We start from the raw sequence: 12,076 nt of genomic DNA on the forward strand, positions 1-12,076 counted from the left end.
TCTTTCTTTCTTTCTTTCTTTCTTTCTTTCTTTCTTTCTTTCTTTCTCTCTCTCTCTCTCTCTCTTTCTTTCTTTCTTTCTTTCTTTCTTCTTTCTTCTTTCTCTCTCTCTCTTTCTGCCTGCCTTCCTTCCTTCTTTCCTTCCCTCCCTCCCTCTCTCCCTCTCTCTTTCTTTCTTATGCAACATGGACGACCTTATTTTCTTTGACTTTTTCCCCCTTAGTGTTTATAATTCTACTAGTGTTTCCCTTTTTGTTCTTAAAACCATATTTGAGCCTATATTTCTCTATCAATATGAACAGCTAAAATTGACTATTTCCTATATGATAGGCACTTTTCACACACATTATATGGCTAAATTATAGCAACCACTGAATGAGGTGGGTATTTTTATATTCCTTTGAAAGATAAGAAAACTGAGTCACAAAGAGGCTAAGTACAAAATTTACATACCTTTTCCAGAATCTACAGCTCAAATTTGAATCAAGGCAGTTGGACGTAAGAGCCTACCCTCTTGCTATATTACCTTACGTTTTCAAGGATGATATATCACTATGTCTATGTAAGTTAAGAAAGTTCGTATTTTGTTTTAATTTATTCTTCCCTTGCACATCTCTTTTTTTAAAGATTTATTTATTTGAGAGAGAGAGAGCACGGTGGGGAGGGGCGGAGGGAAAAGGAGAGAGAAACTTAAAGCAGACTGTGCACTGAGCGTGGAGCCCAATGCAAACATAATCCATCCCATGACTGTGAGATCACAACCAGAGCAGAAAGCAAGAGTTGGTTGCTTAACAGACTGCACCACCCAGGTGCCCCTGCACATCTCTCTTAAAATTTTTTTTTAATTTAAATTCAATTTAATAAACATATAGTGTATTATAACAATCCTGTCTACTTTCAAACACTAAGCAGTACTCCTGGCATCTAGTGTTGCAGAAGAAAGTATGATCCAAGTATGATTTTTTTGTGTGTACATATATGTCCATGTGTAGGTTTATCTACACAAACAAACACACATACCTACTTTTTAAAAGAATCTTAATGGTAGGGTGCAACCGCCGATTCTGCCCAATATGGAGTAGTGGTGTTGATTTTAGTTAGATTGGCAAATACACAAGACGAGGCTTTCCTAGAGCCAAACTTACTCATCCTTGAGAAAGGACACAGGGCAAGCAACCACACAATATGCATGGAAAGGGCTTAGTGAAGACTCCCAGATATGGCTTCTTTGGCCCTAGTCACTCTTACTAGGGAAGTGTGTGGTCATGAGAGGTGAAGCTGACCCTTGGCCCCAGGGTTTCTTCAACTTTCATACCTAGGTAGTTACATAGGCCTTTTGGTTATGTGTGTTTGTGTACATATACTTAGTTAATCACTTTGTCTTCTCAAGGGTGTGAGACTACCTCCCAATCTCCAGCCAGTGTGTGTCAACAATATCTGGTACTCATTATTCAATGAACAATCCCAAGATTGAAGTACAAAGGCTTGGTAGGGTACATAGGCCTCAGTTGAATTCTCCTCTTGAATCTGAGATAGACATGCACCTTCTAATTCCATTACTTAGTATTGCATCAAATGATGGTCCTAGAAATATCACCCAAGCAACCTGTTTCTAAGACAGACATGAGTTTATTGCTTACCTTGGTGTGTTGGGCTGAATAGTGGTCCCCCAAAGATGTTCACATCTTAATCCCTGGAACTTGCGAAAATGTCTAGTACAAGAGATTTTGCAGATGTGATCGAATTAAGGGTCTTGAGATAGGGAGCTTCTCCTGAATTATCAGGTTGGGTCCAGTGTCATCACAAGGGTCCTTAAACATGAAAGAATGAAACAGAAGAGTCAGAGTCAGAGAGGTGGGGATGATGGGATTGCTGGTGTTGGAGATGGAGGAAGGCACCAAGAAGCAAGGAATGTACATGACCTCTAGATGCTGGTAAAGGCAAGGGAATGAATTATCCTCTAGAACCTCCGGAGGGAGTGTAGTTCTCCCAACACCTCGACTTTTGCCCAGTAAGGCCCATTTTGGACTTTGGACCTCCAGAACCGTAAGACAATTAATTTGTGTTGCGTCCATCCATTAAATTTGTGGTAATTTGTTAATAGTAGTGAGAGGAAACTAAAATACTTGCAAGGAAGAATGTGACAGTCTTGACAGTACCTCAGAAGGGGAAGGGAGAAGGTGGGATATTTATTAAGTCTTTAAAGGCTTGTTTAAGAGAAGGTTTCTTTAATGTGGGGCTTGATTAGCATTGGTTAAAGATCATGATACAGTGGTTTAAGATTGGGGGGCACTGTAAGGCAAGGATCTTGAGGAGAGGGGCTGTAAGGGTCTTGGATCAATGCGTCAGTTGTGGCTTTCTGTTGAAGAATTGATGAGATGTTCCTGGAATGAACAATAAATTTATTTGTGATTTATGTTTTCCTGGGCAAGAGTTTCCTGGACTAGTGAAGTTGTGTTGAGGCAGACAGGGAATAATAAAGTCAGTAGGCTATGTGGGGGTAGATGATTTGGGGTCTCAGTCGCAAAGAGTATATGACTCAGGGTCAGATTTTCAGATATCCCTGAGGCTAGTAGAAAGGTTACACAGAGGCATCTGGTAATCTCTTTCCCTGGGACTTTTTCTTTCTCCTTGCAACTCAGATATTTCAATAGAGTACAAGTAGGTTTTAGTCTGCATTTACCCAAATGCTAGGCTTTTTACTTAGTTTAGAAAATTCTTTTTCTTGTTTATTTGTGAATTAATTTTCTGTTGCTGCTGTAACAAATTATCACAAACTTAGTGGCTCAAACAATAAGCTTTTCTTTTGTTTTATAGCTCTTTAGAAGTTCGACATGGGGCTCACTGGGGCAAAGTCAAGGTGTTGGGGCCCCATTCCTTCTGGAGGCTATTGGAGAGAATTCGTTTTCTTGCCTTTTCCAGCTTTTAGAGGACACCATGTTCCTTGGCTTTCGACCTGCTTCTCCCATCTTCAAGGCCCTTAATGGCAGACTGAGTCCTTCTCATGCTGCCATTTTTGGTTCTCCGCAGATGGGACTAGTTTCCTGCTCTTAAGCACTTGTGATTGGATTGGCCCCAGCTGAATCATGTGGTAGAACCTCCCCATTTCAAGTAGACCTTTATCCTAAATATATCTGCAGAGTCCCTTTTGCCATGGAGGGTAACCTATTTACAGGTTTAGAAGATTAGGGTGTGGATCTTTGGGGGAGCTGTTAGTCTGTCTACCACTTCCAGAGTAAGTCCTTTTCACACATAAGCACATCCTTTATTTTTTGGAGGGAACTGCTCCCTTTTTCACAGTATATTTTATGAATATTTTATATGTATTTTCATAGGATTCATGTTTGTTTCATTTACCTAACAGGCTTGTGATTTGTCAAAAAACAAGGTGGGTGGTTTCTCCTTGGCCCTCATACCTTCTTGATTATGGTGAAAACTTTAGCTCTTCAGCTGGAGGGATTTTTTGTTTTGTTTTGTCTTGTTTTTGTTTTTTTAATTTGACAGAGAAAGAGATAGCGAGAGCAGGAGCACAAGCAGCGGGGAGTGGGAGAGGGAGAAGCAGACTCCCCGCGGAGCAGGGAGCCCGATGCGGGGCTCGATCCCAGGACCCTGGGATCATGACCTGAGCCAAAGGCAGACGCTTAACGACTGAGCCACCCAGGTGCCCCTGGAAGGATAAGTTTTGTCCACTGATGTTCTTGTGCTGGAGGGGGCAGCTTCTCCCTCTGGTTACTGTGGTTACTATGTCACTGTCATCAGGGTGGCAGTGTGGGTGGGAGGAAATCTCTTAACCTCTTTCTGATCAACCACACTGTTGGAGCTAGTGAAAATATAGTCAGAGGTCTTAAAGACTGTTGAGTCTTAGTTTCAACGGCTAGCCCGTTTCTGTATCTTTCTGTGTTTTAAATGAGTGTTTGAATGGGAAGGTAGGAGAGGGAAAATTAAAAAATTAATCACTACCAGTTCATTGTTCTCTTCATCTAGCATCCCACCTGGGTCAGTGCTTTGTATTGTCCTTGGATGTGCTCACAACACTCTGTATAACTCTTGGTTCTAAAGTGCTTCATGCTGCTGAAGCTCTCTGTCTCATGTTCCCAAGTGTTCTGGGTATACTCTGTCTTCATGGACACATTCTCTCTATGCCTCAGTGTCGGGAAGCATGCTGTATGCCCTGCCCTCTTGCTTTCAGTGTGACTTGAAAACAGATATTCTGTTGTGCAGACATGTGCAAAAACTAGGTTTCCTGTTCAGCTTCCTTGAATTTCTAGCCAGTAGGAACAGCCCCCTTGTTAATCACTTACTGCTCAATATCAGGTACACTAGGTGAAGAAAAGGACGTCTAACCTATAGGGAGATAGTGAATATAAGCTCTGTTGCCATTTTCTATTGTTATGGTAAAAAATATGTCATGAATCATAATCGCTTCTGTTTCATCTCTGCTCCAGACTCACCTTGACATCCTGGAAAAAAGCGTGAACCCCAAGCAAGTCTACTTCCGCCAGGATGTTCTCTGCCAGACGCTGGGAGGGAATTCGTGTCCATTGGTGACTATCACGGCCACGCCTGAGTCTAATAGCGCTGACCACCTGGAGCAGTTCCGTGAGTAAAAAATGACAACCCTCTTTGAAGATGTGGTGGTTATGGGGTGTCCTCACAGCCTTGGATGCTCCCTGTCCCGTTGAGATCAGAAGCTTCATAAAGTCCTGGGGACTGGTCTGTCTTTATAGAAATGCACTCCCCACTCTTGGTACAACACGAAGGGTAAATATTAACGTTGTCCTGTTGTTAAAGGGAAAAAAAATAAATTGCAAACTGTCAGGGAGAGGAACTGGAGTCACACTGTCCAGCCAGGCCCTCTTCTGACCATGCTCACTGCCATTATACCGCTCCCAAGGGCAGACAAGGGCTGGAAAGGAAGGAAGTTGAGTTTTGGAGCCCCGGCTGAAGAATCCCCTTGATGGCTTGAATACCATTTGGATCTGAAGGGCTGACAATGAGGAGGAGGCTCTAGCCAAGAACTGTCCAACCAAACCAACACACAGGCAGATGCGCACACATGAGCATGCACACACACACGCACACACACACACGTGCCCCTGAAGTGTTAGAGCCCCGAGCACCAGTGTGACTTACCTGTAACCAATTAGCTTTTAAAGTTGGCTTCTGACATATTTTAGACCTTAGGCAAGAAAAACCTATCAGAATGAGGGCTGCTTTGCAATACAGAAAAATCTGTGAGATGAAAGAAGACTGGGGAGTGAAAAATCCGGCTAATTTATCCCCAGAAGATGCAGCCTTACCTGATGAAGTGCTAACCGCGTTCAGGTGACTCTTTGGTGGATACGAAATGTAATTTCTCACACCCCATCAGCATCTGACAATGGATGCTTAACAACCTGGCTAATCAACAACTGATTATCCTATCTGAATTAATGAGACCTAAAATGCTTTAATGAATAATAAGGGATTTTCCAAAAATTCTCTTACGTGTTTTATGAATTTAAGAGCAATTTCTGTAACAGTCACGGAGTCCTCTGCTCGCACATGAGCAGTTTTTGGAAGTTAGAGACAGCGATCCTTCCAGAGCAACCTTCACTGGATGGTTATTTATGTAAGAAAGCAGATCTATGTAAGCCTGTGTTCTGGAGTTTCAGTTTCCAAATAGGAGCTAGGAAAGAGCCCAACGTATGATCATGGGATGGAGCTGCCTCTGCTTTCGCATTTTTGTGTATGCTGACACTGGTGCTTTTGCTGGTGTCATAACTAGAAAGATCATTTCCTACTTGAAGGAGAGGACTTGAAACATGGTAAAGATCCCTAAATAATTTGGCACTCTGAAATAGTTCAGTTAATAAAAGAAAGAAAAGAAATCTTAGCACACCCTTCTCGGAATCAAAGGAGGCTGGTTTCTGTCTGCTGCCTAAGATTAGTAATCCTAAGTGCGTTCTCCTCTGTATCCTTACAGTTTTCTTTCTTAAATGTGTGCTGAGGGGTGCCAGGGTGACTCAGCTGGTTCAGCAGCTGGCTCTTGGTTTCGGTTCAGGTCGTGATCTCAGGGTCCTGGGATCGAGCCCTGCATTGGGCTCCATGCTCAGCGGGGAGTCCAAGTGGGGATTCTCTATCTCCCTCTCCCTCTGCCCTGCCCCCTGCCTCTCTTCCTCTCAAATGGGTAGATAAATCTTTTAAAAAAAGGTGCTGATATGTCAGCTGTTGTTCATCTCAGATATCATGGGGTGCCTGGGTGGCTTCGTCAATGAAACATCTGCCTTCAGCTAAGGTAAAGATCCCAGCGTTCTGGGATCAAGCCCCATGCCAGGCTCCCTGCTCTGCAGGGAGTCTGCCCTTTGCCCCTCCCCCTGCTTGTGTTCTCTCTCAAATAAATAAATAAAACCTTTAAAAAAAAATGGGTGTATCCTGGATAGGAGTTGGGAGGGCCCAGATGATGGTGCCATGAATGCTGTTCATTCTCCTTGGGGCACAATAGACTTGCAAGTGACAGTCATCGAGCTGGACCCAGCGGAAACCAGGGCTCTGCCCCACAAGAGAGCCATTCTTCATAAGTGTGCCAAATGCACAGTGGCCCAGGTCCCATGCTTAGAAGAAGGGCTGTGCACTTTGCTTCAATTCTTAAGAAGGTTTTCCACAAGAGGCCCTGCATTTTCATGTTGCAATGGGCCCTGCAAATTGTGTAGCCAGTCCTGAGACTCAGCTGAGGTCACACAGCTAAAATGTGACAAAAGCCCTGATGTGCTATCATCCTTATCCTCTACTGCCAGGTCATGGAAGGCGAGTTGCAACCTACCTTGCTAGTACACTGAAAGTCTTAATATGTATGCACTGTGCAGCTGGTTGGTATCTTTTGTAATGGTGCTTGAAGTCATCCATTTTACAGATGAGGTAAGTAGAGGCTCAGGGAGATTAACTACCCTGCTTCGTGGTGGTGCCCAGTTGGTTTCCGATTTTGTTATTCTCATTTCCAGAGTCCATACATAACAAGGGATGTCCTAACACAGTTGTTTGAAGAGGTGTTCTGGCCCACTCTGAAATAGAACTTCCCCTCCTCCCTGTTTCATGTCCTTACATTATTAGAAGCTAGCTTAGCTGTTAAAGCAGCTCACACTAAGTTGACCACAAATGAATGTATTACCCTCTTGCTGCTCACAATGAATTTTATTTTCCTTTCCTAACCCAGTGGAAGCCTTTGCATGGTGGACATTTCAGATATTGTGGCAGGAAGGCAGGAGGAAAGGACATTCAGACACCTATAGTGAGCCTTAACTTTGCCATATGCAAAACAGAGACCAGTATAGATTGGGTGCCAGTACAGAGCTGAGATGGCGTGGCTGGGCCATTGTGCTGGGAACAGAGTCTCGAACTGTGGGCTATAGGTGCTGGGCTACAGAATAAACCATTTCCTTGGCAGGGTACTCTCTCTCTCTCTATATATATATGTATAAATATATGCCATTGCTATGTTTCTGAGAGAGAAAAAAATCCAGCACAATATCAACACCACCTACCATCCAAATTGCAATTAACCATGCCTGTAAATCAGTAATAAAACCACTTTACTTCCTTTGAGCCACAAAATGGGATGCCTTGTTTTAGAACAGAAAAAATAGCAAATGAGCCAGCAGCTCAGGACTCTCATGCCTGTAGGCCTCCCTCCAGGGGAGCTCCAGTAGTCTCACCGGCTTCCCCACTCCCAGGGACTAGGTGAGTTTCAGGTTGCAGGTGTATTTAGCTGTGATTTGGCTACTTTCTGGTGCAGTGGCTTCCACTCACCCCTCATCAGGAGGTGTTTGTGCACTGAAAGACTTTCTTTCCATTGTGTAGGGTTATCACTTCAGTCTGATTTCAGAAACCCAAGAAATAAGAGCATGGCTCTGGGGCCCAGGGAGAAGGCTCCTTGCTCGAGGCTGGATCCCCTGGTGGTCGGGCTGAAAGTCCCAGACCTAGAGATGATTGGGACAATTTACTGATTACTTTTACTCCTTCCCAGGGTCTGGGCTCCAGAGAGTCTCCTAGAAGGATTAATTTGGCTTGATTTATTTTTCCAAAGCGTTTTTTTTTAAAGATATTTTCCTGGAAACATTTAGCCTTATTTTCTTGATAAATATATTTTCAGGTCAGTGGTAGCCCAATTTCCTGGTGCATCTTTTATGGCTGTCTGGAGAATCGAGGACTAGTGCCTCCTCTCGGTGCTCCCAAGGGAGGAAACTCACTTCACACCTCAGAGCCAGAATGTTGGCGGAGCTCCACGAGCAAAGTCACTTTCTGCCCTTTTCAGTGGGACAGCAAACAGGAAAGTTGTCTGAGAAATTGTCCCTGAAATCATTACAGAGGAGACAGGCTTGAAGAGAAGTTCATGATAAAAGGAACTGTTACAAAAGGACAAACAGCTCATTCTGGCTTCAGGCTCTTTAGTGGATGAGGCATGGGGGAATTAGCAGGTCTAGGTCCTTGCTACCTGGGAGGATTCCAGATGTTGGAGGAGCCCTGGACCTTTGGGATTTGTAGAACAGAGTGTGAATGCGGAGTAAACAGCATCCAAAAGAATGGGGTGGAGGCTCCACCAGGTTGGAGCAGAAGGCATCACCTGAGCAGGTCTGGGGACAGGTTTGGCAGGTGAGATTGATCCCGGAAGTTGCTTCTAGTGCTTTCTGAGACTAGGCTCCCTTGGCTAGTGGTGTTCCGGCATAATTACCCGCAGCATGGTTAGATCCTTCATACGTTATATGTCAATAGGTACTTTGATTAGCAGCTGCTTTGAATATGCAACTTCCAAGTAGAGTTGAGAAGTCACATTTTCTTAAGTTTATGTACTTTTCATGGATGGTGTGTGTGTATCTGTGTGTGTGGTCTGCTTTTTGGATTTGCACTGAAGGTCATTGTTACTCAAATCCTAGTGGAGGTGGGTGAGAAACCCAGAGAGGAGAATGGTACGTGTCTCTGAGGCTCAGCCATTCCCCCAGCCAGGCCTGCTTTCTGCTTCTTACAGAAGAGCTGCCTCTGCTGTCACAGAAGTTTCTCCACTTGTCCTTATCTCTATTTTGCATATGGCAAAGTTAAGGCTCACTATAGGTGAAAAACCAGCCGGAGGCCACCAGGGTGTAAAGTGGGGGCTCAGGGAGGAGACCCCAGGCCTCTAGTCCACAGTTCCAGGGTGGAGCCCTCCTTCAGGAACTGCCCTTACTGGGAGATTTCCCAGAAAGGTGCACAAACAGGACATACTGCTGATTAAAGACCACCATCATATTGGGGGTTCCATTTTCTCCACACTTCCCCAGTAACCTCATATTCTGAATTACCATTTCAACCCAGAGGAAGTTGGGTCCCTTTTTAGTTTGGGCCTATGTCTCTGTGATGGATGCTTCATTTTTTTTTCCAGGAGCTTTATTGCCAAATTTCCCCCCTTTGGACAATGATGCATTCAGATGCTATAACAATATTGACCTGGGGTGCCTGGGTGGCTCAGGGTCAGGTCCATGACCTCTCAGGTCATGATCTCAGGGTGGTGAGCTAGAACCCCTCATTGGGCTCTGTTACTCAGCATGGAGTCTGCTTGAGACTCTCTCCCTTTCCCTCTGCCCCTACCTCTCTTGTCCTCTCTTTCTCAAATCTGTCTCCCCTGCCCCTACCCCCCTTGTGCTCTCTCTCTAAAACAAAACAAAAGAACACAAAGAGCAATATTGTCTTGACTGTTCTCAAGAGTTACTGGAGTGGAGGGACTGATTTGTGGGAATTTTCTGAGGGAAAATGCCATTCTCTTATTAGAAACTCTCATTCTTGAAGTGACTCATCACTGACTGACTCACTGACTCCCAAGAAGGCAGGAAACTGTAACAAAGGTGGATAGAAGGGGGTGGACCTGCTATTTTTGCAATCAGAGACACCTCCAACCTGCAGTTATCATAACTGAAAAGAGCAGAGCGTAACCTTTGTATGTCTCTGGAGGTGAGATGATCTTACTCCACCACCACGGTCTCCTGTGGCTCACGCACTGTTCTTTCCAGGGGGCCTGAGGTGGGGGAGGCAAGAAGCTGCATTTGTAGTCCTTAAAGAATACCTTTCTCTTTTTCCTTTCTTAAAAATATTCTCACAAAAGCAATGTTCTATTCAGCCTGCCATTATGCTAAAAGCTTTTCCTTGGAAGACAATAGCTGTTCTCAGAAAGAAGATTTACACGGGGTCCTGAGGGTATAATGAGCTACCACACGGCACCTGCCTCGGGTTGGGAGTTGTCATTTGTAAGTGGTTTTAAATTAGAACGGAGTGGAAAAATACACAGTTACAGAATTCCCCTTTTGGCTTCTCTGCAAATCATTTTGCATCCTCTCTGGCCTTTGTCTCTTTCCGAGACACCTGATCAGGTATGAAGAACAGAGCTTTCTGCTGAGGAGAGCGAGAAGTGACAGAAGTTGTCCAAGGAAAACAGAAACTTGAGTGAAGTGAAAACCTCTCCCTCCAGAATTTTCTTTTTTTTTTTTTGCCCACCCTCCTAATCCCCACCAGACATGCGGAGCCAAGGATTACTAAGGGATCAGTGAATTTTAGAGCTTAAAAATCTGCAAAGACCATCGAGTCCAGGGCGCCTGGGTGGCTCAGTCATTAAGCGTCTGCCTTCAGCTCAGGTCATGGTCCCAGGGTCCTGGGATCGAGCCCCGCATCGGGCTCCCTGCTCAGCAGGAAGCCTGCTTCTCCCTCTCCCACTCCCCCTGCTTGTGTTCCCTCTATCGCTGTGTCTCTCTGTGACAAATAAATAAATAAAATCTTTAAAAAAATAATAAAAAAAAAGACCATCGAGTCCAGATTTCTTTCCTTCCTTTTTTTTTAAATTTTATTTTATTATGTTATGTTAGTCACCATACAATACATCATTAGTTTTTGATGTATTGATCCACGATCCATTGTTTTCGTATAACACCCAGTGCTCCATGTAGTACGTGCCCTCCTTAATACCCATCACCTGGCTAACCCATCCCCCCACCCCCCTCCCCTCTAGAACCCTCAGTTTGTTTTTCAGAGTCCATAGTCTCTTATGGTTCATCTCTCCCTCCGATTTCCCACCCCCTTCATTTTTCCCTTCCTTCTCCTAATGTCCTCCATTCTATTCCTTATGTTCCACAAATAAGTGAAACCATATGATAATTGACTTTCTCTGTTTGTCTTATTTCACTTAGCATAATCTCCTCCAGTCCCATCCATGTTGATGTAAAAGTTGGATATTCATCCTTTCTGATGGCTGAGTAATATTCCATTGTATATATGGACCACATCTTCTTTATCCATTCATCTGTTGAAGGGCATCTCGGCTCTTTCCACAGTTTGGCTATTGCGGACATTGCTGCTATGAACATTGGGGTGCATATGGCCCTTCTTTTCACTACATCTGTGTCTTTGGGGTAAATACCCAGTAGTGCAATTGCTGGGTCATAGGGTAGCTCTATTTTTAAATTTTTGAGGCACCTCCACACTGTTTTCCAAAGAGGCTGTACCAACTTGCATTCCCACCAACAGTGTAAGAGGGTTCCCCTTTCTCCACAACCTCTCCAACATTTGTTGTTTCTTTCCCTGTCCATTTTTGCCATTGTAACTGGTGAAGGTGGTATCTCAGTGTGGTTTTGATTTGAATTTCCCTGATGGCTATTGATGATGAACATTTTTTCATGTGTCTGTTAGTCATTTGTATGTCTTCTTCGGAGAAGTGTCTGTTCATGTCTTCTGCCCATTTTTTGACTTTATTATTTGTTTTTTGGGTGTTGAGTTTGAGAAGTTCTTTATAGATCTTGGATACCAGCCCTTTATCTGTAGTGTCATTTGCAAATATCTTCTCCCATTCTGTGGGTTGCCTCTGTTTTGTTGACTGTTTCCTTTGCTGTGCAGAAGCTTTTTATCTTGATGAAGTCCCAAAAGTTCATTTTTGCTTTTGTTTCACTAGCCTTTGGAGATGTATCTTGAAAGAAGTTGCTGTGGCCGATGTCAAAGAGGTTACTGCCTATGTTCTCCTCTAGGATTTTGATGGATTCCTATCTCACATTGAGGTCTTTCATCCATTTTGAGTTTATCTTTGTGTA

The 12,076-nt window shown here is 43.9% G+C and overlaps 1 protein-coding gene across 1 annotated transcript in view; it reads left to right on the forward strand.

The window, feature by feature from the left end:
* The window catches only part of AGBL1 (AGBL carboxypeptidase 1), a 738,230-nt gene that overhangs the window by 150,090 nt on the left and 576,064 nt on the right, over positions 1–12,076 (forward strand). Inside the window, exon 16 of the mRNA XM_021680442.2 lies at positions 4,445–4,598. Coding sequence (XP_021536117.2) covers positions 4,445–4,598 — 154 coding nt within the window. The remainder of the gene's footprint in view (positions 1–4,444; positions 4,599–12,076) is intronic.

This window comes from Neomonachus schauinslandi, chromosome 9 (genome assembly GCF_002201575.2).
Source record: "Neomonachus schauinslandi chromosome 9, ASM220157v2, whole genome shotgun sequence".
Taxonomy (NCBI): Eukaryota; Metazoa; Chordata; class Mammalia; order Carnivora; family Phocidae; genus Neomonachus; species Neomonachus schauinslandi.